Source organism: Pleurodeles waltl, chromosome 8 (genome assembly GCF_031143425.1).
Source record: "Pleurodeles waltl isolate 20211129_DDA chromosome 8, aPleWal1.hap1.20221129, whole genome shotgun sequence".
In the NCBI taxonomy this organism is placed as follows: Eukaryota; Metazoa; Chordata; class Amphibia; order Caudata; family Salamandridae; genus Pleurodeles; species Pleurodeles waltl.
In genome coordinates this window covers 102135492-102162327 of record NC_090447.1, presented here as the reverse complement: position 1 = coordinate 102162327, position 26836 = coordinate 102135492, and the positions used below count along the sequence as shown (strand labels likewise).

At 48.1% G+C, this 26836-nt stretch overlaps 1 protein-coding gene across 3 annotated transcripts in view; it reads left to right on the top strand.

Annotated features, from left to right (window-relative positions):
• Positions 1-26836, top strand: part of RELT (RELT TNF receptor) — a 153054-nt gene that overhangs the window by 114146 nt on the left and 12072 nt on the right. For 2 of the 3 annotated variants that reach the window (XM_069203840.1, XM_069203842.1), the window contains exons 7-11: positions 254-334; positions 2157-2238; positions 5236-5472; positions 6831-7014; positions 10049-10098. In XM_069203840.1, coding sequence (XP_069059941.1) covers positions 254-334; positions 2157-2238; positions 5236-5472; positions 6831-7014; positions 10049-10096 — 632 coding nt within the window. In that variant the 3' untranslated portion in view covers positions 10097-10098. The remainder of the gene's footprint in view (positions 1-253; positions 335-2156; positions 2239-5235; positions 5473-6830; positions 7015-10048; positions 10099-26836) is intronic. The other variant, XM_069203841.1, reaches the window with a different exon arrangement.

Sequence of the window (26836 nt, the reverse complement as noted above, 5' to 3'; positions counted from 1 at the left end):
GAGGGGTGGAAAATTACTGGTACCCAAGATAGAAAATGTTTTTCTTGCATCTTTTGAGTGCAAGCAGTGGTGGGCATGCTGAGGTGTGGGGGCCTTAAGAGGGGCGTGAAGCCAATGGTACAGAAGATAGACAATGTTTTATTTTTCATTTGTTGTGTACTTGTACTAGTGGGTCTGCTGAAGATTTGGGGCATCACTGAAGGATCTCTGAGACCTGAGCATCATTTATTAACAGGTGTTTATTTCTTTCTAGCGAACAACCCTATGTTCGGTGTGGAAGACGCCAATGAGGACACTATCGGAGTCTTGGTGCGACTCATCACAGAAAAGAAAGGTGAGTGTCGGACAGGGCCGTCAAGGGTGCAGAGCGACACCTCAACCGAGCGACTTCGTGGTCCATCACCCGAGCTCACAACTACATTACACAAGAAGATGCCATGTTGAGACAAAAAGCTTCCGTCATAGGGTGATCCTACACAGGTGACATCAGTGAGGTGGCCGAGTTGAATGAGAGCTCCTGGAGGCGACCATGTCCTGCTTCTGGCCACTTGCCCCCTTGTCTCTGAACCTCGATTCTTAATGCATGGAGCGGCAGGAGCCGGGCTTGTTGTCTGCCGGTGTCTTTACTGCAGAATGCACTGAGCACATCTCGGCGAGAGCACTTATGGATAATTTGCTCTTTGTCACAGAAGTGCTGCTGGTTTCCCGTGCATGACATTTAGGGATGGATTGTCACAGCAGCCCTCTCCAACAATTTCATGCCTGCTGGAGTGGTAACCATGGCGGCTTCTGAAAAGCAAGTGGTGCATTGATCCAGCACTTACTGCCACTTCGATGCCACTCATTTTGATGTGGAAAGGCCCAGTGATAGCGAACGCCCTGGATTCTCGTAGGATGGACCACACTTGAGCTCACGCATTTATAGAGCTTTAACATATACATTTTAGTTTTAAGCTAGTTGAATAGTTTCTCAGAAACAAACTTATGTGGCTCATATGCTGGCACAACATCATATATTATCCTCACGTTTACATTTTGTGTGTGATTAGTATTTTTAATTCAGTTCTGAAACTTTGTTGGGTGTTTTATTCTGTTGAGCCTTATGTGCCCTGCGTCCCAGCATGTGCCTGTCTCCAGCAGTGATACTCTCCTAATAACATGCATGAGAAACACACATCAAGGCTCGCACAAATGTATTCCACAGCACACATAGAAAGAGGAAAATGCCTCTAAGGGTTGTTTTTATGCAGGAAGGTTCTCCTTCCTGCTCAAAAACTATTTTGCCTACAACACAAGGATAATTGCAACATGACGCAAGGGTGGCTGCATTGTCTCTAGGCAGCCAAAAGTGCGCCATCACTAGGAAACGACAGGAATGCATTGTATGATGCTAAATACGGCGTATTCCTGTCCTTTCCCGCAGCGCAGCAAGGTGACGCACTGCGTGAAAGATTGCTAAATATGCCCCTTACCTTTAATATTTTTGTGATCTCTGAGACTTATTTCTGCCTCATTACCATACTTGCATGCTGCATGTTTTACCCACAGTTTAAAAAGCTACGAAGCCAAAGTCACACTGGCTAAACCTATTTTTCTTTATATATTTTTGGTGCTACTGTTTTTATTTTTCAAAAGCAAATGCGCCCAGTACAGTGATTAATGCAGGTATATAGTCTACAGAAAGGGAAGTAGAAGATCTGAAGGAGTTAAGGACGAGAGGGGAGATTAATCCACATTATATATATATATATATATATATATATATATATATATATATATATATATATATATCATTTTCTTGTGTAAAGAAAGCTTTCCATTGCTGCTTTAGAACATATAGCAAAATCCAGTCTCCAGTATTAGGAGAGGTGTCCGTCTTCGAGATTCTCAAAATAATCCTTTTGCTATTTAAAAAACAAATCACACAATATGAATGTTTCTCTGGTGCCTTTTAAGTGTCATCTGGCCATCTTGGCTTATAATGGTCCTTTTTTTAGACATCTTAAACTTCGTTCCCCGGGCCATAGAATTTCGTTCTATACCTTCATCCCACTGAAAAGCCTCCATCATTCATGTACCAATTGCAACAACTTCCTAGTAAGCAAAGCTTGCAGCATCGCTGTTGTTGAGCTCTCCCTCTCTTTGCTCCCCCTCAGAGAACGCAGTTGCCCTGGAAGAGCTTCTGAAGGATTATCAGAGCAAGCAGATTGTGACCACCAGCAGCAAGCCTCCGAGCAAGTGAGTGGCAGCAGATAAGTGCGTGCTGCAGGTGTGCGCGTTATCGCTGTGTTGCACGGATTGGTTTTCAGAATCCAAAACAAGATTTTGTGTGCCTGGTGAAGGTCTGAGGGATCGCAACGTGTAAGTTAGCGCGGGACAGAGAGATGCCCAGCAGTAGAGTAGCCCGCCCCATTTGTAAAGGAGTGACTGAATACCTGGAGGGTGCACACAGGATGGTGGATTAAGTCAGGGTCAAGACTGATCTGCATATGGCTGGGTCCAAATTGGGGTGGCATGGTGAGCAAAAGAATTGATGGATTAAACCCAGATCTGTGACTGGGGGTGAATGTTTGATTGGTTCCGCATTCCATCCATCATTTGTGTTTGCTTGGTTTTCTCGCCTTAAGTCGGGGGAGTTACAGAGAGTGAAGGAGAGGGATGTGCTTCTATGATCTGGCCTCCTGCATTGACACCTTAACAACTCATCCCCTAAGTGGCTCTCATGAAAGGGAACAGCAACAGGAGGGATTTGTATTCGCCCCACTCCCTTTCTGCAAATGTTTGTTTCCTACAGCCAAGACTCTGTCTAGTCGTTTTATCCCCTTGACGTGGCATCATCACTTGAGGAGGGTCCATGTCTACCCCTATAGCGGGCACTAGTGAGGTACGGGGATGGAGGTGGGCAGGAGAGACAGCAGACAGACGGCGTACATAGGGGCAGATGAGAAGGGCTAAGAAGGAGCAGGTCCAAGAAAGACAGAAGCATCTGAGGCGGAAGACTGCGAATATGAAGAATCAAGAGTGGAGAAGGGTACAAAGTAGCTAGTTCAAGGTAGAATACCATTTTCTTTTAATAAAGTGTGGCTGTAGTGTTGTATATTCATAGCAATGTAAATGTAGTTCAGTGGCGGCTGGCAGCTTTAGGAGGGAGGGGGGCAGGCGGGAAGTACACACACACTCATTCTTTCACACACGCACGCACATCCATTAACAACACTCATAACATTCAAACATGCATGCACGCACCAAACATTGATTTTAAAAGATCACACACACACACACATACCTTCAGCCTCGGAGGTCCCAGGGGGGTTGGGGCTGCTGCCTTCCCTCACAGCCAATGAGGGAAGGCAACAGTCCCAGCCTCGTCACAGAGTGGGATGGGGTCAGTGAGACTGCTGACCCCACCCCACTCTGTGACGAAGTGTCACTGATTGACACTCGCCCTGGGCGCTTCAGAGCTTAAACCTGAAGCGTCCAGGTCGAAGTCAATGGGTGACGCTTTTCTCGTCACCCATGGGAGGGCCTCGAGGCACCTTTGCTGAGCCGAGGAGGTCCCTCCCACAGGAGCTGTGACCTCCTCAGCCCAGCAAAGTTCAGCTCAGGCAGCCAGGAGCCTGCGCAAATCGGGCATGTCTGCTCCTGGCTGCCTGACCTAAACATGAAGAGTGTCTGTCAGGCTGACCTTTGTTCAGCCTGACAGACACTCTTCATGAGGTGCAAAAGGGGGGGGGGGTGGCCCCTCTGCCCTAAATGACGGGCTGCATCTGATGTAGTTAGGTATTTACATAATTGTATAGCGTTGTTTTAACCTAGCAGTGTCATGGCGCTGGGAACCACTAGGGCACAACGAAGGCACAGACTAGAAAAATACACCAACAAAAGGGCCAGGTCTTCAGTGTAAATGAGAGTTGTTGCTAATACTCAACACAGTTGTATAACTTGTGTTTTGCTTCAGAAGGATAAAAGGTTGAGTCGTCCCTGCAGTATTCAAACCTGTGACCTGCTTGTTGCACACATATCTGTGTAGCAGGTGCACCGCCTCTCTGGCCTATAATAGTACTGGAATGTAAGAGGAAGGTGTAAAACTTCAAAAGAGGATAAAGGAGTAAACAAGGATACAGACAGAAGCACATTTAAGGATAACAGAAAATAGGTTTGACTATTGTTAGGTCCTGCTTGCCCTTCATCTTTCTGGGGTCAATTAAACAACTTCCATTGAGGCTGGAGATAACTTGCCAGCTGTGATCTGTGGCGCCTCTGCTCACTGGGCATTAACCCGCTCAACTGTTTCTCTGAATTTACCAATTCATAGCTCTGAGATGCCACCAGGGTGTACCCACTGCAGCAGGAGGGTGCCCAGTGGTCCATCATCCCAAACAGCTGTAGGTCATGAAAACCAATAGCAAAACCATCCCAGTGGGTTAACAAATGGGGATTTGAGGCCCACTGAAGCAGGCTGTCTCCTCAGGTATCATAGTCTATGTACGGCCAGCCTTCCTCTACGAAGAGTCAGTTCTGGTATGACATAAGTGGGCCAAGGTAAGGAAACAGAGTTGTAGGGACTCAGAGATGTAATTAAGGCACATGCTGTGATGCCTCATAAAAAGCTGCATTTTGGAAAGGTTTAAAGCAAGAGAGGGGGCAGGCTTTAGTGCTTATACAACAGATGGCACCAACGAAAGCACCCTGGAATAGCACTGGCACTATAGAGGGGTACTCCATCGTGGCATGGTACAAAACACTGGACAGGCATGGGACAGAGGAGAAAGAAGGGGAGCATGAAAACAAAAAGAAGTGTTAGGAAACATAACACAAAGTAGTACAAGAAGCATAACTTCACATAGCAATGCATTTAGACAGGACGATTACTATTTGTTTTAGTGAAACAAACTGACCTGCTTCTAATAGAAATACAGCTGTGCATGGGTATACGTTTTATATATGTATGTTTTAAGATTTATTAAGCATAAACTGAATTACAATGCCTTGGATCACTGTATGAAGGTTTGGGTCGGCGACAGGATTACTAGACGGCGAGTAGGAGGCAGGTTTAGACCCGACAAGCTATATACTTTTATTAGTACAATTAGCTTCCGTAGCGTGAACTTGTGAGAACGGTCTCTGGGGTGATCCATTCACAGAATGGGGAAGGTTTCTCTCTGTAACTGACTTCCTGGCACCCAGTGTGTGTCTGCTCTTCTCACCACCACCCTCCTCCTTCTCTCTCTGTAGGTTGCAGTTCTTGCCCCAGATACCCCATATCTGCAAGCACCAGCACCACCTCCACACGGTGCAGGGCCTGGCCTCCCACTCCGGCTCCTGCTGCTCCCGCTGCAGTCAGAAGAAATGGCCAGAGGTGCTCCTGTCTCCGGAGACGGCCGCGGCCATGGCCACCGTGCCGGCGAAGCCCCCGAAGCCAGCAGCCAAGGCCGGCCGACCAGGAGAAATCACCATCCTCTCTGTGGGCAGGTACGTCAGCGCACATTCAGCAGAAAGCATGTGCAGTTTAGTAATAGACACCTTGGGGGTTATTACAACTTTGGAGAAGGTGTTAATCCGTCCCAAAAGTGACAGTAAAGTGACGGATATACCACCAGACGTATTACGAGTCCATTATATCCTATACGGCTGGTGGTATAACTGTCACTTTTTGGACGGATTAACACCTCCTCCAAAGTTGTAATAACCCCCCTTGTGTCCTTGAACAATTTCTCCGTCTCTTCAATACACTTTAGGCATTTGGAACTCAGGATGTTTTTGTAGGCAACATTTCTAGACATTTTGTCTTAAATAGCCGATAGACTTATAGCCTACTCTTGGCCTTATCAGGATCACTTAGAAACACTTCTCTCCCACCCAAATCTGTAATACATGATTGCACGTGAAGAAGGTCAATCCAGCCATGTGGTTTCGTGGTATTGTTGTGTCCTGCTATTAAACAACACTGCTCATGCGTCACTTGTCTGGCGCTGGTGGCGACCATGTAAGTGACGATCACAGGAGACGCTCTCCATAGAGGTTGGAGCTTCACTGAACGTCTTCACCACCATAAAGACAAAGGCCCATATTTATACCTTTTTAGCGCCGCATTTGCACCGCTTTTTGATGCAAAAACGGTGCAAACTTACAAAATACAATTGGTCCATATTTATACTTCTTTAGCGCCGCATTTGCGTCATTTTTTTACCCAAAAGCAGCGCAAACATCCAAAATACAATCGTATTTTGCAAGTTTGTGCCGATTTTGCGTCAAAAAACTACACAAATGCGGCGCTAAAAAAAGTATAAATATGGGCCAATTGTATTTTGCAAGTTTGCGCCGTTTTTGCGTAAAAAAATGACGCAAATGCGGTGCTAAAAAAGTATAAATATGGGCCAAATTGTCTGTTCTCTGAGCGATCATAAGAGAGGAGGGAGCCATAGGCGTAGAATGTCCACACAAGAGAGGACCACGCTGAGCTCATTTTGGTTGATGATGGGGGGATTCTGTTCAAAGGCAAAGCAGAAGTCATTGTGAGGATGCAGATTGTTCATCCAGACGCCATCTCTTCATCCCTGGTAGGGTGGCGGGCCAAGGCCTGCGCAAGGCTACTGAAAGCATGATGACAAGAACTGAGTAAGAGAAAAGGTGGACCTTATCTTAGCATGTGGGTCCTCTGTAGTGCTCCATACAACATTTAAAGTCCTGTAGGGGAACTAGGACGAACCAGTAGGTTCGTAAGTGATGAAATGTGATCTGCTCTTGCTAAGAAAGAACATATGACTGACTCTCTCTTGGTGTAGATACACTTGTACTCTAGCTTCTTCATCATAATACTTTTGTTCCAGGTTCCGAGTGGCTCGCATACCGGAGCAGAGACAAAGCTTGAACCCCACAGAACTGAAAACCATTTCTGAGTCCAGCAGCCACGACACCGCAGATGCGGCGCCCAGCCACCCCGTGGAACAGAAGACGCTACTCGGAACTGGTGCGAAGACAAAATGGCTGAAGCCAGCAGAAAACAAACAAGAGGTGAGGAAGCTGAGTCCAGGGCAGGGTTTCCTCAGCCCCCAGAGCCTCTTGTTTCTCTTATGAGAACTGTGACTTATTTTTTTTTTACCCAAAAAATTCTCTACCCAATATTGTGATCTTTAAGGTAGAGACCCTTTCTCTGTGCTTGGTATCTTATTTCGCTAGATCCAGGACTGCTAGTGAAAAACGACCTGTTTTTGTTTGAGTGTTCCACAATTGTCACCCTAGTGTCAGTGCTCAATTTGAGCCGGTGTTTGCCGGAAGGGCCCTCTTGCTTTCATTTTTGGGAACCAGCACTTGTTTTTCCTCATCAGGGAGTGAGTGAAAAAGAGAGGGAAAACACACATGGGGAAGGAGGAGGAGGCGAAAGACGGAAAAAAATGTAACAAAGGTAGAAAGCGGGAATCTGCAAGAGTGAGATAAAGGGACAGGGTGTGCCTGGTAGTGGATTAAAGAGTCATGAGGTGGATTCAAGACTACCCATTCAGTGTGCCAACAATTAATAGCACCAGCCAGAAGGTTCTCTGGGCTCCTGCACTCATTGCTTTACAAATTAAGCACTGCCTAGAGGAGAATGGAAACCCATGGACAAGCTTGCTGTCAATCAATGAACTGCCACTAAGTGATTGATCACCAAGAACTGTAGTTGATGCTCATCAGCTATTCAATGGCAGCTCATTGATTGATTGATAGCAAGCTTGTAAAGAACAGTATAAATTGTTTCCCTTTCCTCTCTGCTTTGCCGGCACACCATTTCTAATGCCTATGAATTATTACAAGGGTGTGCAAAAATTGCAGAATTTCCTCTTGTGTAATTATGCCAAATTTAGGAAGCTCATGCTAAATTATACGAAATGCAAATCTAGTGCTTCAATATAGCACACAAAACACAAGTGCTGCAAACAATGGCTGCCCACGTTCTGTCCATCCATGTTGTTTCCTGCACTCGCAATAGGAATTTTACCTGAACTGATTTGAAACTATGCCATGTGGCATAATGGCAAAATCTGGGAAATTCTGTGTGACATGAAATTTCGAGAGGAGTCAGACACATTAATCTTGATGCATTGATACTTCTAGAAAGAATGTTATATTTGCTGTGAAGCCAGGGTAGAGATACCCTGGAAGTCATTTTAGTTAACACTGCATTATCCTCCTGTATCCTCGAGGCAGGTCCACCTGGCTCAGAGGTTTGACCATAATCTATCTATAATCATGCAAGCTCCACTCTCTTCGCAGGGTTTGCGTGATATCCGACTATTATTCTGCCTTAGCTGACGTCCTCTTCCTCTGACATCTGTGGCTTACGACCACAACAAAAAAAACAGGATGCCTAGAAGACAGCCTGGGAGCATGTCCCAGTGTGACATGGTGGCACCTGTGCACATCACATATTGTTCGCCTATCTTGAGGTTCCCAGGCCCTGTTCCCCAAGGTAACATCAACAGAGGAGTAAAATCAGTAGTTACAAGGATTGGACCGGGACAGGAAGCTGGCAACGCGGAGCAGGTGCCTACCTGTGGCCAGTGGGCAGATCACTCTTACCTGGGTGTTCACCTGGGATGGCTTGGGAGCTTGTCAGAGCCATGTGACCAAGTGTACTTATGGCTTTTTATATTGGCATAGTTAATGATGACGCTAAAGTTATTTAGCGTGCCGTATAAGTCCTGCCAGACACTGGCGCCATAGATGTGGTCTAGGGAAGGGAGGCATCAGAAGTACAGTTGTGCCATTGCAGGTCCTCCTGGACACTGTGTGTGCTTCTAGACAAGCCACTGATCTCTTCCCGTTTTATTACACCTGGAATTGATAATGCCCAGACAGGTGTGTGCCCACACACAAGTCTTTGTTTAAATACACCACCCATTCCCTGGTATACCATGCATCTCGTGCACAACCCCTGCATATGAACAAATGTTCATGACATCCTTTGGTTTAGGATTATGTGAGTTTAAGACAAGCTCAGTTGCTTGATGCACAGCGTAACCTTGGTCAAGTCACTTAATCGCTGCTTCGCTATTATTCCGTGCCAGCATACATTGATGGGTATCTGCACTCTCCGTCTCCGGAGGGGTGTTCCTCAGTGCGCTGCTCCGTAGAGCTGGTAGAATGGGGTGGTTTGACGCTTGCTGCTTCCAACCTCCTGATGGTAGGTAGTCCAGGCAAGAGACATTTTAGACTGGAAGACCAGGGCAAACCATCCGTCACAGAGCAGTGTGCAATAACCCGGCTCTGTTCACAGCCCCTCAATGGAACAACGAGAACGTGGGCTGCACCTTCAGGACAGAGTACAGGATAGAACGGGGATTCGGGGGGGGCGAACAGTTTTTTTTATGTGCTTTGTTTTAATTTGGGTTTTGCCATCTGATAATGTTTCCTTGTAGTGCTATATGTTGGTGGCACTGCTCTGTCCCTTGTGCACAAACAGACCATCCTTAAACCTAAAAAATCTAATTTTTCACGGGGATAGAGAGAGTGGTTGCAAGGGATTTTGCTGCTTGAAAATCAACAGATAAGAGACCTGACCCTTGGAACAAACAATATGTTCATGAGGCAGTCACAGTTCCTGTGTGTGTCCTAGTTCTATACAATATACTTTGCAAGGGCTTTATCAGCAGAGAAAACCGTTCTAATGCAGCGCCCTATAGATCTGCACACTTCAGTTAGAGAAACTCAATCTGGTGGCCCCTGTGACTCGCAAAATCTTCCACCCAGCAGAACTGTGGCAAGGGTTAGAATGCAATTCATGCTACAGGCAAGACACTGGGCCTGTTGCCTCCTCATAAGCACCCTACTCCTTCTGCACTTATGGTTGCTAGGTCTTGTTTGGTGTAAATGTGTGAGTCATTTTATAAGAGGCTCAGTGGAAGAAGAGAAAACTAACCTCTGCATGAGTTGGATGAAGCTGTAGAGAGGTATCATGAAGTCATATGTCCCCCTTGAAGCAAATGGACATGTCTACCAGCGGAGCAGTGTGATGCTTGGATCCTGTCTGAAGATGCATTCTTCTAAATCTAACGATTCTTCCTTTCAGGAGAGTATGCGTCTCATTAGCCGAGGAGAGAAAGATCTGGTCCTCTGAAGGTAATAGTAGCCTCGATGCTGCTCGCTGTCGCAGAGTTGCTTCAGCTCTTTGGCTGCAGAGTGTTAGAAATGGCCACCTTCTCAGGTTTCTAACGCTTGTGGGGAACTGTGCTCTGCTACTCAACTCACTAAACCTCAGTCTCTGCTTCTGCTTACTGGCTGCCGAACGCCATGGGTAGTGCTATTGGTCGGTGAAACGCACTCTCTCTTTTCAGTTACCATTTTTTCTGCCTGTGACCGCCACAGCTTTCCTGGCCACTTGCCTCACTTTTTCTTTGTCTCATGACAAACGGCTTGATTATGATCTTGGCGGGCGGGGGTACTCCATTATAAACATGACAGATATCCCGTCCTCCATCTTGCAATTCCATTGTATCCTATGAAAATCGTAATACGGCGACGGAATATCCATCACGTTTGTAATGCAGTATTCCATCCGCCAAGATCGTAATCAGGCCCAGAGTGACTTTTGACTTAGCAGCCACCTTAACAACCACTTTTATTTTTGACTGCATTTGCTTCCTGAAATATTCACATTAGTACTTTATGTTTTACTGTGTGATTCCTGTTGTCTTACCATGTGTTTTTACGTGATACTGAGTCAAAGGATCTGCTTCTGACTTGCCAGCCTTCCTCATCCACTTCCACTGTTGTTAGGTATCAGAGGAAGGACTGAATCTCTGTCCGAAGGCTTCAAACAAGTTCCGCTCATGGCCTGTGTTTGTATTAAATCCTCAAATCAAGAACTAATATCCATACCCCAGAAGTGAGAATAACGTATCTCCAAACCACTGTACCAGTCCCACCTAGACCCGCTTCCCCTATCCAACCCATGCCGAACAATCCAAGATCACTCAGAAAGGAGGCCCCTATATAATTAAAATAAGAATATAGATGTATACAGAGGACACGATTTAGAGCTCGCGAGATCTGAAAAGGCCTTGCGGGAGTTGGAACTCCAATCGATTGAACCAGCATTGGTGTGGACAAAGCATAGAATTCATATGAGAGATTGTTTTCAAACTGTCATGGCGCTAAAAGGAAAAGTACTCTCGAACATGAACTATAGATTATACTGGATTATTTAAAAATCAAAATAAGGAAAATTCTTACAAGGCACCAGAGCACCTGCTCTCTTACATCTTTCCAACATCTATCCTTTTGATGCGCGTGGGGTCGAAGTGGTTGCAATCAGGATGACAGTCTCAGCTGGTCTGAAAACCCAAAGTTGACTTGAAGTATTATGAAGTTCTTCGACTCCTTCCCTGGAATTTCAGTTGCTAAATTTGTCTCACCAACTGAGCATCATCCCTCGGGCCCATGAACATTCTACTGGTATTCCAACCCTAGAGGGACCCACTGCTGACAGCAAGTGCTTTACCAACTCTCACTCCTCTTTCACCCTATTTTTCCTCAGTCCTAGGAGGAGAAGCAACGCAGCAGTTCCAGAATCCTGCAAAAACATTCTTATCAATCGCAAACTAGCTTTCAGAGCTACAAGAGATACTGAAAGGGACTCGCATTCATGCGTTGATCACCCTATGTTTCAGACAAAAGCAATATACAGGGAGTGCAGACACATCATCCTCTTTATGCATGTTGTCTTACTCCAAGCTGTATAGGCTCGAAAGCCTACTACCAATTAAGCATATTAGGTGATGTGCATCTCTGTAATGAGAAGGGGTGTGGTCTAATGACATCAACACCCTATATCAGGTGTGCATAATTATTAGGCAACTTCCTTTCCTTTGGCAAAATGGGTCAAAAGAAGGACTTGACAGGCTCCGAAAAGTCAAAAATAGTGAGATATCTTGCAGAGGGATGCAGCACTCTTAAAATTGCAAAGCTTCTGAAGCGTGATCATCGAACAATCAAGCGTTTCATTCAAAATAGTCAACAGGGTCGCAAGAAGCGTGTGGAAAAACCAAGGCGCAAAATAACTGCCCATGAACTGAGAAAAGTCAAGCGTGCAGCTGCCACGATGCCACTTGCCACCAGTTTGGCCATATTTCAGAGCTGCAACATCACTGGAGTGCCCAAAAGCACAAGGTGTGCAATACTCAGAGACATGGCCAAGGTAAGAAAGGCTGAAAGACGACCACCACTGAACAAGACACACAAGCTGAAACGTCAAGACTGGGCCAAGAAATATCTCAAGACTGATTTTTCTAAGGTTTTATGGACTGATGAAATGAGAGTGAGTCTTGATGGGCCAGATGGATGGGCCCGTGGCTGGATTGGTAAAGGGCAGAGAGCTCCAGTCCGACTCAGACGCCAGCAAGGTGGAGGTGGAGTACTGGTTTGGGCTGGTATCATCAAAGATGAGCTTGTGGGGCCTTTTCGGGTTGAGGATGGAGTCAAGCTCAACTCCCAGTCCTACTGCCAGTTCCTGGAAGACACCTTCTTCAAGCAGTGGTACAGGAAGAAGTCTGCATCCTTCAAGAAAAACATGATTTTCATGCAGGACAATGCTCCATCACACACGTCCAAGTACTCCACAGCGTGGCTGGCAAGAAAGGGTATAAAAGAAGGAAATCTAATGACATGGCCTCCTTGTTCACCTGATCTGAACCCCATTGAGAACCTGTGGTCCATCATCAAATGTGAGATTTACAAGGAGGGAAAACAGTACACCTCTCTGAACAGTGTCTGGGAGGCTGTGGTTGCTGCTGCACGCAATGTTGATGGTGAACAGATCAAAACACTGACAGAATCCATGGATGGCAGGCTTTTGAGTGTCCTTGCAAAGAAAGGTGGCTATATTGGTCACTGATTTGTTTTTGTTTTGTTTTTGAATGTCAGAAATGTATATTTGTGAATGTTGAGATGTTATATTGGTTTCACTGGTAATGATAAATAATTGAAATGGGTATATATATTTTTTTGTTAAGTTGCCTAATAATTATGCACAGTGATAGTCACCTGCACACACAGATATCCCCCTAACATAGCTAAAACTAAAAACAAACTAAAAACTACTTCCAAAAATATTCAGTTTTGATATTAATGAGTTTTTTGGGTTCATTGAGAACATGGTTGTTGTTCAATAATAAAATTAATCCTCAAAAATACAACTTGCCTAATAATTCTGCACTCCCTGTAACAATGCAGTGAAAGGGCAGAGTACCTGAAAAAGGAGCTAAAAAAAATATGTCCCATATTTATACTTTTTTATCGCTGCATTTGCCTCATTTTTTAACGCAAAAGTGGCGCAAAATTACAACATACAATTGCATTTTGTAAATTTGCGCCACTTTTGCGTCAAAAAATGACGCAAATGTGGTGCTAAAAAAGAATAAATAAATATGGGCCTATACTTCTCTGTGAATCTCAAAGTAGGGAGCATATTTACAAGCCCACTTGCGTCACTCGAGCAACACAACTGAAAAATGAGATTTATGAAGCCACGCAAGGACACCCTAAATCTCTAGTAATGCAACAAAGCGCAAATCTCTGGTTTGAATGACTCTGTGCCATGGAGGCATTTCCATGGTTGTTGCCTGGGGGTTCCCACACAACACCCATGGATTTTGACGCATTCCCAGATTTGCCAGAAGTGGTAGACCTGGGAATGAGCTAAAAACAGTTTCTTCCCAGGTGAGGTATAACGAGGAGAATTATCTTTATTTCCACTCATTTCTTCTTCTTAAAACTCCTCTCAGGATTGTTTTTGTGCAGGAAGGTGCCACCTCCTGCACAAAACCAATGGTGCAAGGGTACCTGCATTGGAGCTAGGCTGGCAAAAGGGTACCAGCGCAGGAGCTAGGCAGGAATGGGCTTTATTGGCAAGGTGACTTGTAGCCCTGCACTGCGTGACAATCTCGTAAATATGCCCCTTTGTGTGAGATGGAGACAGGTAAGCCTGCCCGCCTCATCCTCCTCCTGAGGTTCTGAGAGACTGATCTAACCCCACATGCTGTTCAATCTCTGGAAGGAATGACTGAGGCTGATATCGTGAACAGTCAACACTATTGTATTCCATAACATGGAAAGCATCCAGCTGTATAAACATACCTTGTGTTCTAAAAATGCAAGACCCAGAGTTCTGAATAAGAATGATGAAGGTATAACTAGCATCTCATTGACTTAAACCTGACCCTTCAAAGACGGGGGATTGACTGAAAGCTTTGGAAGGTGTCCGTTGGAGTCCATTAATGGGACATCTCCGGCATTAACATCTCTTCTGAGATTTCTCAGTTTTAATGTCTCCCCAAAACCTACAGCTTATTTGCCACAAGCTTAAAAGCCTTTTGAGAGCCAAACATTCACCGTGCTACAGATTCTAGCACCACAGACTTGGCGGCCTTCTATCTGCACTCTTCCCTAAAGTTGTCCAATTTCTGTGCCAAAGTTTCTCTTCTAGGACATTGGTTGGACGCAAATAGGTTGGTGCCCACTTTATTGTGTCAGAGGTTAAAGTGTCTTTGTAGGCCACAGCTGACTTCTTCAATAGCTCCGGCCTTTTCTACCTGTTTCTTTCCAAATTATGGCTCACATTGTGTCCTTGCTCTCTTCGTAGCTGTAAATCTTTGGAACTAAACTATTTGGAGCCTATTTACCAAAAAGACCTGCAGCGCAGCATTTCACCTTGCTGCGTTGCGCTGCGTGACAGAGAACGGACAGGAATGTGCCGTATTTAAGACAATACCGTTGCCTTTTCCCGTGTGCTGATGTCCTTTTGACAGCCTAGCGCCAACACAAGCACCCTTGCACCATGGCGCAAGGGTGCCGCCGTTACATGCAGGATTGTTTTGTGCAGGAAGGGACATAAAATGCACACAACAACCCTGAGACACCTTCTTGCACAAAAACAATTGTGAGAGGCATATTCCTTTTACTACCTTTGCTGCAGAACGCAGCACACATAGAAAGAGAAAGTTATTACCTCCGGAGGCGTATCTTTTTGGCATGTTCCCATGTTTACCAGGTTTGGTAAATCTGGAAGTGCGTCAAAAACCATGGGAGTTGCGTGGGAACACATATGTAACGTCCATGGAACGCCTCCCTTGCATAGAGTAAAGTAATGCAGTGACTGGCACTACGTTACCTTACTCCAGGTTTATAGAGCCATTTAGGGATACGCACAGTGGCCTTGCATGACTTCACAAATCTCACTTAAGGTTTGTGACGCTCCTGCACCACGTTTGTGTGGTGCAAGAGCGATGCAAATCATCTCGTAAATAGGCCCCTTTCTGTCCAATAAATGCACTTGTAGAGAAACTCCATATATCTTGAAAGTTGTGGCCCACCAGAGACAAAGTCACAGAGATGGCTGCACACTGAGGGGCAGATTTATGAACGAGTTGCATTGCCCTTGTGCCACGCAAGGGGGCACCAGGGAGACATAACTACTAAGTCAGATTTATCAAGCCACACAAGGCTACCTTGCATGAACCCCCCACCCCGTAGCTTGATAAATCTAGAGTAACATAAGGCAAGCAAATCATTGCATTACGTTAACTGCCCAGAGGAGGCGTTCCCTTGGTGGAGCATGGGTGTTCCCATGCATCCACCCATGGATTTTGGTGCAGTCCCTGATTTACAGATCTACAAATACTGGTTGACCTGGGAATGCGTCAGAAAGCTACGCCTCCCCAGGTGAGGCGTAGCGAGGAGATATGTCTTTATTTCTTCTCACTTTTTCTTCTTTCATGTGTGCTGCGTCCTGCAGCACACACAGAGAGAGGAAAATGCCTCAGAGGATGTTTTTTGTGCTAAAAGGTCCTTCACAAAAACAATCATGTCTGCAACGCAGGTACCCTTGCACCACGGTTGGTGCAAGACAGCACATTGTGCACCAGTGCAAGGAAAACTCAGGAATGCTCCACATAATGCTAAATATGGAGCATTCCTGCCCTCTCCCTTTCAAGAAACGCAGCAAGGTGGCTCGCTGCACTGCGTGAAACTTTCATAAATATGCCTCAAAGTTTCTAATGGCTATGCAGTATTTCTAGAGCCGCCTACACATTACACTGACTACCTACCATGTTTGTACATTCTCCAGCCACTCATGGTCAACTTTTTAGGTAATCTTCTACTTGGTTCCATTACAGATCCTTGTTTATTTCTAGGGAGTTTGTCTTTCCCTGTATCCCTCGTGTGAATAACCACCCTCATTTGCTGACTGTGGTGCAGTAAGCCTCCTCGTCCTTGTGGTCCATGTGGTTTGTTGCCCACTTGGGCTTGGTCCACAGAGAATAAATATTTATACTAAATAGGCAAGTAATACAGACTACTCCAAGGGGTGGGAACCTGTGGAGGTTGAGGCAGACATCTGCAAGGAAAGCATGAAGGGAATAAAGAAAAAGTCTTGCAAGAAGCATGAACTTGTATGGTACCTTTACAGAAAACAGGAAGGGCATAAAGGCAGGGAACTTCAACAAGGAAAAGTAGGTCCTCCAAGGGGGATGAGGCAAAAACCTATCTGGAACCCAAATTGAAGACAACCAGGGACCTGTCAGGTCAGCAGACGAAATTTGAAGAGGGTTGAAGCAGTAACCCACATGAAATGTAGATAAGGGATTCAAACAGGAACCTGCAATGAGTGGAGGTAAGAAAATACAGGTGGCTGATGCAGGAACCCACATGGAAGTCCATCAGAGAATGGAGGTGGGATCCTACTGCACATGAAGGTGAACCTGCAGGGGTTAAGGCAGAAGTCTATACAGAAGGAAATCACACAGGCTGCGATGCAGGGACCTACAGAAAAGGAAGGCAGGAACCTGAAAGTTGGTGGAGCTGGGATCCTGCAGAGAGGGGATGCTGAAGTCGGTAAGTAACAGGCTGGAAATGGCAGACGTAATGGCAATTCATTGGGACAAAGCAGATTCGAGGCATGAGGAGTGTGGGAAACTGAAATGAGAACAACAGAGGAGAGAGGAGGAACACGTGAGATGAGGAACAGACATTGGAAAATGAAGGAGACAAAAGGGCAGTGCTTAATTTGTGCTTGTTGTTTCCAGTGCTGAGCACCGGCACTTATTTTTTAGGGCCGGCGCTTATTCTTCTGCCTCAAGCATTTGCTACAAGCAAAAGACACATATTTGAAAGATAGAGGAAGGGAAAAACGAAAAAGCGTCACAATGGGAGAAAACAGAAAGCTGCAAGAGTGAGCTGAAGGGGCAGGGAGTGGCTGTAAATGGATTGAAGAGGCCCGAGATGGCTTCAGGATTACACTGCCTCATTATTCCGTGTTCACACATTTAATTGCAGCAGCCGCGTGTTTAACAGGAGGGCTTTGAGCACCGGCACCTTTTTATTTACAAATTAAGCACTGCAAAAGGGGAAAAGGCTAGAAGAGAAACAGGAAGAGGCAACTGACTTGAGGAAGCGTCAAGAATCTCAAGAAGCACCAGGTGGGGAAGAAATATGAGTGGGAAGAGACATGTGGAACACAGAGGAGCCAGAAGGAGAGGGCAGAGGCATTGGTGAGAGACAGTAGAGGAAGAAATATAAATAAGAAAAGCCATGTTTAGATAAAAGAGACACTGCAAGGGGTCCATGAGATATGTGAAAAACACATTATGCAGAAACGTGTGAAGGTGATCATAGCAGAGTGATGAGGGAAGAGACCCTTATAGGAAGAGATGTGAGAGTGGAAGCCATGTAGTTCAGAGATACAAGAGGGAGACATAGGCAAAGTGACATGCAGGGGCAAGAAAGACCTGAGGGTGAACCGTGATTAAAAGGCGATTATTTGGAAACTGCCTCAATAGAGAGGAGAGCGTGGGGGGACTTAAGCAGGAAGGATAAGTGAGTAAAGAAAAATAATAGGGATGGCGAAGAGAGAGAACAGTGGGTAAAAGAATAAGAAGGATAGAGATCTGTGAATAAGAACGGTGAGGGCGCAAAAGGTGGAATGGTAAAAGAGAACCAGTGAAAGAGACCAGCCTCACAGTTGTGTCACTGTGTTTTGTTGTGAGACCTGCTTCCAAGGTGCTTTCGTTTGAAGTATATACCACTTACTGTAATTAAATGGATAACTGGGCAAATGAAATGAATAGTTATATAGCACGGCTTTTCACCCGTGAGGGTCTCAAGGCACTGTCCATGGCCAGAGGGAGATTGAGTGATCTGTCCAGAATCACAAGATGTTGGGCAGACGCCTGAACCCCGATCTCCGGCTCTTCTGCTGACCATAGTTTGAGCTTTGGCCCACAGATGTCCCTCCTGCGAGCTGCTCACTGAGGTCCCAGGACTTGTGGTTTGCTTTGCCTCAGTTGCACATAAATTTGGGGTCCGTTACAGGCATAGCGCAACCACCCCTTTCTTCTCCCCTTTCATCCTAATCACTCTCAGATGCACTTTCAGTGATCATCTCCAGAGCAGCTTAGATGCCACAGGCTATTCCGTCCTGCCATTGTCCAATGCCATAGAGCACGCTCTTCTGCGATCCGTCAATCCCAAAGACTTACTTTTGTGCCACTGGCCAACATAGTACCCTTTGACCCATGTCATAGACACTCACTCTCAAACCATTGGCCAGTTCCATTGATCCTACTCTCATTTCATTTGCTAAAAGACTACACTCTTGTGCCACTGTCAGATGTCATAGAACCCTGTACTTATGCCATTGGTCAGTTCCCTAGAACTCACTCTCGTGCCATTTGCCAACAGGCAACACTCTTGCGCCATTAACACAGCCATTTGGTCAGAAGTGAGCATTGTCATTTGTGAGGCCCATAATTGCACAGAGGACTGACTGATGCTTGAGTAGCCAATCAGGAGATGGCTGACAGAGGAGGATTTGTTACTCCTTGTAGTGACATCAGAAGCACAGTTATGACCCCTGAACTCAGTTATACTCCGACCATCCCGAGCTTGATGGACTTTTTCAAAAGCTGACAGTAGACATTGAAACTTCACATCAGCAGTTTGTGTTGAAGGCCATCTCTTCAGTCATTGTGTTTTGAGAGTTATCTGGTGCTCTTGCGTCTGTGGGGCGTGCTTATCACCCACCCCTCCCCCACTCCTACCACCCCTTGTCACCATCCTGAGTAAGGGTACGGGGCTGTGGGCAGGACTGATCTATTCTGAGAAACCTAGCCCTGCCTCGTGCTGCTGCTTCTGTGCTGTCAGTCAAACACCCACTGTTTTGGCACCAAAGCATTAACGCGAGAGTGCCTTTGATGGTCGCTCGAGTAAGACAATGCGTACAATCCCTCAACTCCTGAAGGCCTCAAAATCTTGACAGAAAACAAGATGACTGCACAGGACTCCCCCTTTGTCCTCCTCGTTGGTGCGGTCCAGAGCTGACATTGGGTCACCTTTCTTCAGCAGGGGACAGCAGGTGCAGTCGTTGAGGGATTGAAAGATCTTACATAACACGGCACTGTCACCTGACTCGCCTGTCGACAGTCCTGCCCCTGTGTGCATTAAAACACTGATATCTTTCAAAGGGCCTTTCTGATAACGTAAACAATGAACAAAACTGTTGGAAATGCTTAGTGTCTCTTAATGTGGTTGATGTTGAAACTGCATTTCTCTTCTGGTGTTTGGTGTAATATCTACTTATCGTTTCCTTTTTCCATGTGTGCGGCATTCTGAAGCTCACTTAGGAAGAGGAAAATGACTGAAGGTGTCCCTTCCTGCACAAAAACACTCCTGCTGACAATCTAGACACCCTTGCACCGTGGCGTGCATTGGTGCTAGGCAGCAATTTGTGTACCAGCGCAGGGGGAAAGGACCATATCTTGTAAATACGGTGCATTTCTGCTTTTTCTGTGGCGGAGGGCAGCGCGGCTAGGTCAGTTGTTGCTCTGCACCACGGGGCTTGTAAATATGACGCTTAGTCTCCCTAAAACGCCTTATGGGTGTCCCCCGCATGTTAGGACCACCAGAATTACCTTTCCGGGAAAGTCTAATAACATTCCCATGGCAATTTGTCCCATGGTTAACTCTGCCAGATGTGGCAGCAGGTCTGCCACTTCAGATCGGTGGGTGCAGCCACCATAACCTATTGCACAGTTAACTCCACGCCTAAACATTTCAGCAGGAAGTGATGTCACTTCCGCCTGACCCAGATGAGAACAGAGGCAGGCGGAAGTCCTGCCAGAGTTGTCTTTTCTCAGTGCCCCGGTAGAGGGAAAGAGAGCCTGTGTGTTTTCAGCATCCCTGCCTCACTGCCTAACAAGTCACCACACTTTATCGTGGGTGGACGGGTGGGTTTATTGTTTACTCTGCTGGTAAGGGTGGAGGCTGCTGGTGAATTCTTTTTGGTGGTAATCTACTCTATTATCTACTCGGTGTGATGGAGATGGGGGACCTACCATGGAAAGGAGACTGACTCGGTGTAATGGAGACATGGGCTTGCCTTGGAAACAGCCTGGTTGGGTATGATGGAAGTAGCTTGCTGCTAGGGGAGGAGACTGACTTGTTTGTACGGAGATAGGACACTACCATGGGCCGAGACTGTCTTGGTGATGGGGACTGGCGCCGCCTTGAGAGGAGAGTGACTTTCTTGTGATGGGGTGTGGGATTACTAGGGAAGGAGACTGACTTATTCTGATAGAGTTCGAGGGCGAAGGGGCTTAGGAGGTTTACCGATGAAGGGGACTGGCTCAGTGTGACAGTCATGGGATTTACCTGGAAAGAGACAGACTCTACGTTATGTTACCAGGAGATTATCCAGAAGGAGAGTGATTTGGTGTGATGGAGACAGGGCACTGCCATTGAAGGAAACTGACTCAGTGTAATGGGGCTGCCAGAGAAGGAGACTGGCTTGGGTGATGGAGGTGGAGCACTGCCATGAGAGGGCACTGCCATGGAAGGAGAATGGCTTGAGGTGCTGAAAGCGGGGACTTTTCCAGAGGAGGAGACTGACTTGGCTATGGAAGAGGCAGGGCACAGCCATTTAAAGGGGTTGTGTGATGGATGCCAGGAATTACTAGGAAAGGAGACTGACTGGGTGTGATCGAGACGTCAGAGCCATAGAAAGAAAATGTGTACTGGAGGAAGGGAATGACAAGGAAAGAGTCTGACTTGCTGTTGTTGAGACAGCACATTGCAACGGAAGAGGTGTGACTGAGCGTGGCGGGGCCAGGGCACTTCCATGGAAAGAGACTGACTCGGTGTGACGGAGACAAGGCATTGCCATATGAGGCTTACTAAATGTGATGAGGACAAGGCGCAGTCATGGAAGAAGACTGACTCTGTGTGATGGAGACACAGCACTGCCATAGGAGGAGTCGGACTCCATGTGATGGAGACAAAGCAAAGTATTGGAAAGAGACTGACTCCAAGTGATGGAGACAAGGCGCTGCCATGAAAAGAGATAGACTGCATGTGATGGAGACAAGGCGCTGCCATGGAAAGAGATAGACACCATGTCATGGGGACAAGGCACTGCAGTGGAAGGAGACTGACTGCATGTGTTGGAGACAAGGCACTGCAGTGGAAGGAGACTGACTCCATGTGTTGGAGACAAGGCACAGCCATGGAAGGAGACTGACTCCATGTGTTGGAGACAAGGCACTGCAGTGGAAGGAGACTGACTACAAGTGATGGAAACAAGGCACTGCCATGGAAAGAGACTGACTACAAGTGATGGAAACAAGGCACTGCCATGGAAAGAGATAGACACCATGTCATGGGGACAAGGCACTGCAGTGGAAGGAGACTGACTGCATGTGATGGAGACAAGGCACTGCAGTGGAAGGAGACTGACTGCAAGTGATGTAGACAAGGCACTGCCATGGAAGGAGACTGACTCCATGTGTTGGAGACATGGCGCTGCCATGGAAAGAGATAGACTGCATGTCATGGGGACAAGGCACTGCAGTCGAAGGAGACTGACTGCATGTGATGGAGACAAGGCACTGCAGTGGGAGGAGACTAACATGAAAGGTGATTACTTTGAAATGGAAGGAGAATTACTCGGTTTGATAAAAATAGGTCACTGCCCTGGAAGGGGCTGGGTGTCATGGGTGGGGGAATACCAGAGAAGAGACTGATTGGGTGTAAGGGGGTGGGGCATATCAATGGGAGGAGAGCGCCTCTGCCAAGGCACTAGAGCCAGGAGGCGGCCCAGCCCCAGAGCTTCCCTCGTGCACGCTCCAGCTGCCCGCCCTGAACCCTGCGCCATATTTCACTGTCACGCTGTCGTGTCTGCTGGTGAACGGGATGATCAAAGGGTTTCCAGCGGTGCGCCAGAACGGGAGGGTGGGGGAGCAACGAAGTCTCTGCAGGGGGAGGGGGAGGAGCCGAGGCTCTCGTGGACTGCAGCTCTGCAGGGGCTCTCATGGACAGCAGCTCTGCAGAGGCTCTCATGGCTGCAGCTCTGCAGAGGCTCTCATGGCTGCAGCTCTGCAGAGGCTCTCATGGACTGCAGCTCTGCAGAGGCTCTCATGGACTGCAGCTCTGCAGAGGCTCTCATGGACAGCAGCTCTGCAGAGGCTCTCATGGACTGCAGCTCTGCAGAGGCTCTCTTTAACTGCAGCTCTGCAGAGGCCCTCGTGGCTGCAGCTCTGCAGAGGCTCTCATGGACAGCAGCTCTGCAGAGGCTCTCATGGACTGCAGCTCTGCAGAGGCTCTCATGGACTGCAGCTCTGCAGAGGCTCTCATGGACTGCAGCTCTGCAGAGGCTCTCATGGACTGCAGCTCTGCAGAGGCTCTCATGGCTGCAGCTCCACAGGGGCGCCTCCCTGCAGCAGCCCCACAGCATGCACCCTTACACCCGCGGGGCCTGAGGAGCCGATGGTTTTCATGGCTGCAGCTCTGCAGAGGCTCTCATGGACTGCAGCTCTGCAGGGGCTCTCATGGACAGCAGCTCTGCAGAGGCTCTCATGGACTGCAGCTCTGCAGAGGCTCTCATGGACTGCAGCTCTGCAGAGGCTCTCTTTGACTGCAGCTCTGCAGAGGCCCTCGTGGACTGCAGCTCTGCAGAGGCTCTCATGGCTGCAGCTCTGCAGAGGCTCTCGTGGACTGCAGCTCTGCAGAGGCTCTCGTGGACTGCAGCTCTGCAGAGGCCCTCATGGACTGCAGCTCTGCAGAGGCTCTCATGGACAGCAGCTCTGCAGAGGCTCTCATGGACTGCAGCTCTGCAGAGGCTCTCATGGACTGCAGCTCTGCAGAGGCTCTCATGGACTGCAGCTCTGCAGAGGCCCTCGTGGACTGCAGCTCTGCAGAGGCTCTCATGGCTGCAGCTCTGCAGAGGCTCTCGTGGACTGCAGCTCTGCAGAGGCTCTCATGGACTGCAGCTCTGCAGAGGCCCTCATGGCTGCAGCTGTACTGAGGCTCTCATGGCTGCAGCTCTGCAGGGGCGCCTCCCTGCAGCAGCCCCACAGCATGCACCCTTACACCCGCGGGGCCTGAGGAGCAGAGGCTCTCATGGACTGCAGCTGTACTGAGGCCCTCATGGACTGCAGCTCTGCAGAGGCGCCTCCCTGCAGCAGCCCCACAGCATGCACCCTTACACCCGCGGGGCCTGAGGAGCCGAGGCCCTCATGGACTGCAGCTCTGTAGAGGTGCCTCCCTGCAGCAGTCCCACAGCATGCACCCTTACACCCGCGGGGCCTGAGGAGCAGAGGTCCTCATGGACTGCAGCTCAGCAGAGGCGCCTCCCTGCAGCAGTCCCACAGCATGCACCCTTACACCTGCGGGGCCTGAGGAGCCGAGGCCCTCATGGACTGCAGCTGTACTGAGGCTCTCGTGGCTGCAGCTCTGCAGAGGGTCTCATGGCTGCAGCTGTACTGAGGCTCTCATGGCTGCAGCTCTGCAGGGACGCCTCCCTGCAGCAGTCCCACAGCATGCATCCTTACACCTGCGGGGCCTGAGGAGCCGAGGCCCTCATGGACTGCAGCTCAGCAGAGGCGCCTCCCTGCAGCAGTCCCACAGCATGCACCCTTACACCCGCGGGGCCTGAGGAGCAGAGGTCCTCATGGACTGCAGCTCTGCAGAGGCAGAGGCTCTCATGGACAGCAGCTCTGCAGAGGCTCTCATGGACAGCAGCTCTGCAGAGGCTCTCATGGACTGCAGCTCTGCAGAGGCTCTCATGGACTGCAGCTCTGTAGAGGCCCTCATGGACTGCAGCTCTGCAGAGGCTCTCATGGACAGCAGCTCTGCAGAGGCTCTCATGGACAGCAGCTCTGCAGAGGCTCTCATGGACAGCAGCTCTGCAGAGGCGCCTCCCTGCAGCAGTCCCACAGCATGCACCCTTACACCCGCGGGGCCTGAGGAGCAGAGGTCCTCATGGACTGCAGCTCAGCAGAGGTGCCTCCCTGCAGCAGGCCCCCCTCTTACGGCACCTCTAGGGTACGTCAGCGAGGGCACCTTCCCAAGTCACGGGCTCACTGTATATGTACGTTGTCCTATATTTCCCGAAGGCCCTAATCGACGCTCTCACCGCACGGGACAGGAATAGCGCCTTGGGCTATTCTGAGCCGGGCTGACTCACGCCTGCCGTCAGCATCCCAAGCTGGGGGCCAGCGGGCGACCTCCTGACCGACCGATGGGGTGGGAGGGGGCGGATGGACAGAGCGCGCCCGTGATTGGAATACTCATACTATGCATGTGACATTCAGGGGGTGAGTCCTCCAACCACCCCCCTCGCTTCACACACTTGTGGTCAGGTTCACTGCTGTGCCACGAAACGCTTGGGAACCGGCTTCCTAGAGGCGCAGTGTCGGCGGGGGGAGGAGGACCACTCGAAGGGGGGCTGAGGGTCACCCTGGAAAAGCATGATAGAGCTCCAGACCTGCTAGGGGGCTCAGCAGCCCCCGTCTGCTATTCAGCAACTATTTTGTGTAGCAACATACGATCCTCCTCATGTTGGAAGGTAGCTCGGTGTGCAGCGCGCCTGCTGCACAGATCTGCCTTTAAGACGCAGAAGCAGATTTGAGGACAGACCGGTGCTTCTGAAGTGGATCAAATGAATACTAATTACGTTGGTAAAATAGTAGAAATCATCCCAAAGCACTTATATATTTTTGGGGTGAGCTACAGGAATGGACAGCTCCTGTTGGATACCGTGGGTTTTTATAAAGTCGGAGGTAATAAGCCAGGCCGGGTTAGCAGCATCTGAATTCTTTTTAATGAGAAGCATTTCTTCCGGCCCTGACCTCGCCGCTCTCGCTGCCTCTCACTTGGACATTGTTTTCTAGGAGCAGCTGTATCTTATTCCTTGCCAAGGTTTGTTTTACTCCTGCATTTCTGGGAAGGAGAATCTTTTAATAGAAAATCAGAGTTGTTGGTAGAACAGGGGTAAGTGACGGTGTGACCGGTCTCTTGGCGGAGTCGGGGAGGTCGTAGGCTCAGTGGTCAGGGAAGGTAACAACTGCCCATCACACCTGACAAGAGTCTGGAGTCAGACCCCGAAACCGGTCCCAGGATGCTTGTTTCCGGTCCAGGGAGGACCTGGCTTGGCAGTTCGGGCTGGACTGTTCCCATGAGGAACAGGGTCAAGACTGATTTGCATATGGCTGGGTCCAAACTGGACTGGCATGGGTGGCAACAAAACGATGGATTTAGGCCCAGATCTCTGTACTGGGGGTGAATGTTTGACATTGTTCAGCATTCCATCCATCACTTGTTCTTTTTGCGTCAGATTATTGGAGCCCAAGGAGGTCTGGCTTTTTTAAAAGTATTGAATTGTAGGCCTCGTGTTGCCTGGTGATGTGTCCTGGAGGGCCCTTTTACTCCACCGGGCATTTCCCCAGTGGGCTGGACCCCTTGGAGGCCGGGTTTGAAAGCCCAGGGCCGCCCCTGGTACCTCTGTCACTTTTCACAGGTACCCGAGGTTCACTGCAGCAGAAACAGAGGGGCTTCGAGAGAGAGTTAGAGGAGGGGGTATGGCAGAGACAACAACTTTTGAGAAACTTAAATAGCTCCAATTCTTGTGCACTATTCAAGTTAAATATGCAGCATCCTTGTGCATGCCAATGCTTTTTCCTTGCAGTAAGACTTACAATACCTTGGGGAGAATTGATGTAAGCGCTAACTGTAGCGCCAACATAAGTAGTGGACGAGCGCAAAGTATCCTGGGATATCTACAGGCAGGGCCAGGAACCCCCTTGCACTTGAGTCCTCTTGAGTGAGAGGTCCAGGCTAACTGAAGGGGAAATACTTTTCGTGTCGAGAACCCCCCCTCCCCCCCACCCTTGCATCACAATCCATTTTGGGGGGTTTCCTTCCAGTTGCTACCATGAACATGCACTTACTCCTGTGAATAAGTGTAATGTACAAGCTTTTTGTGTGGGAAAACAACACGCAAATTATTGGTAAATTCTCAGAAACTTGTAAGATTTTGAGTGTTCACCACCTTTTACAGATGGACCCATCCTGAAACACTGCTAAACGTGCCAGTAATAGTGGATTTATTCACAGATAAATACCACCATACTGGGAGAATTTCAGTGGGAGTAAATCCAGTTTTAGAGCACTTCCCCTCCATTCCTGATTTAGAAATGGGAGTTTTCCTGCGCAAATGATGCATTTTTTTTAAGGTGTTTAGAAAATGTTTTGGATTCTAGCCAGACACGAACAGAAACATTGCTATTCTAACTCCAGTCCTCTGATATCTGGGGCAAGGTGGTTGTCGCAGATCACAGGCAGCACAGAGTTCTCCATAACCACAATGTCACTTGTTAGGTCAAGCGCCCTAGCGCTCTGACTTGTTGTAATCGAGCTGTGGGCTTTAAGCACGCCCACCGCACGACCATCACTATCACTCGTTCGTGGGCTTGCCTTTCAAAAATCCTTTGTTATTGGTAAATGCTTCACGTTCAACCCTGTTAGGGGCAGT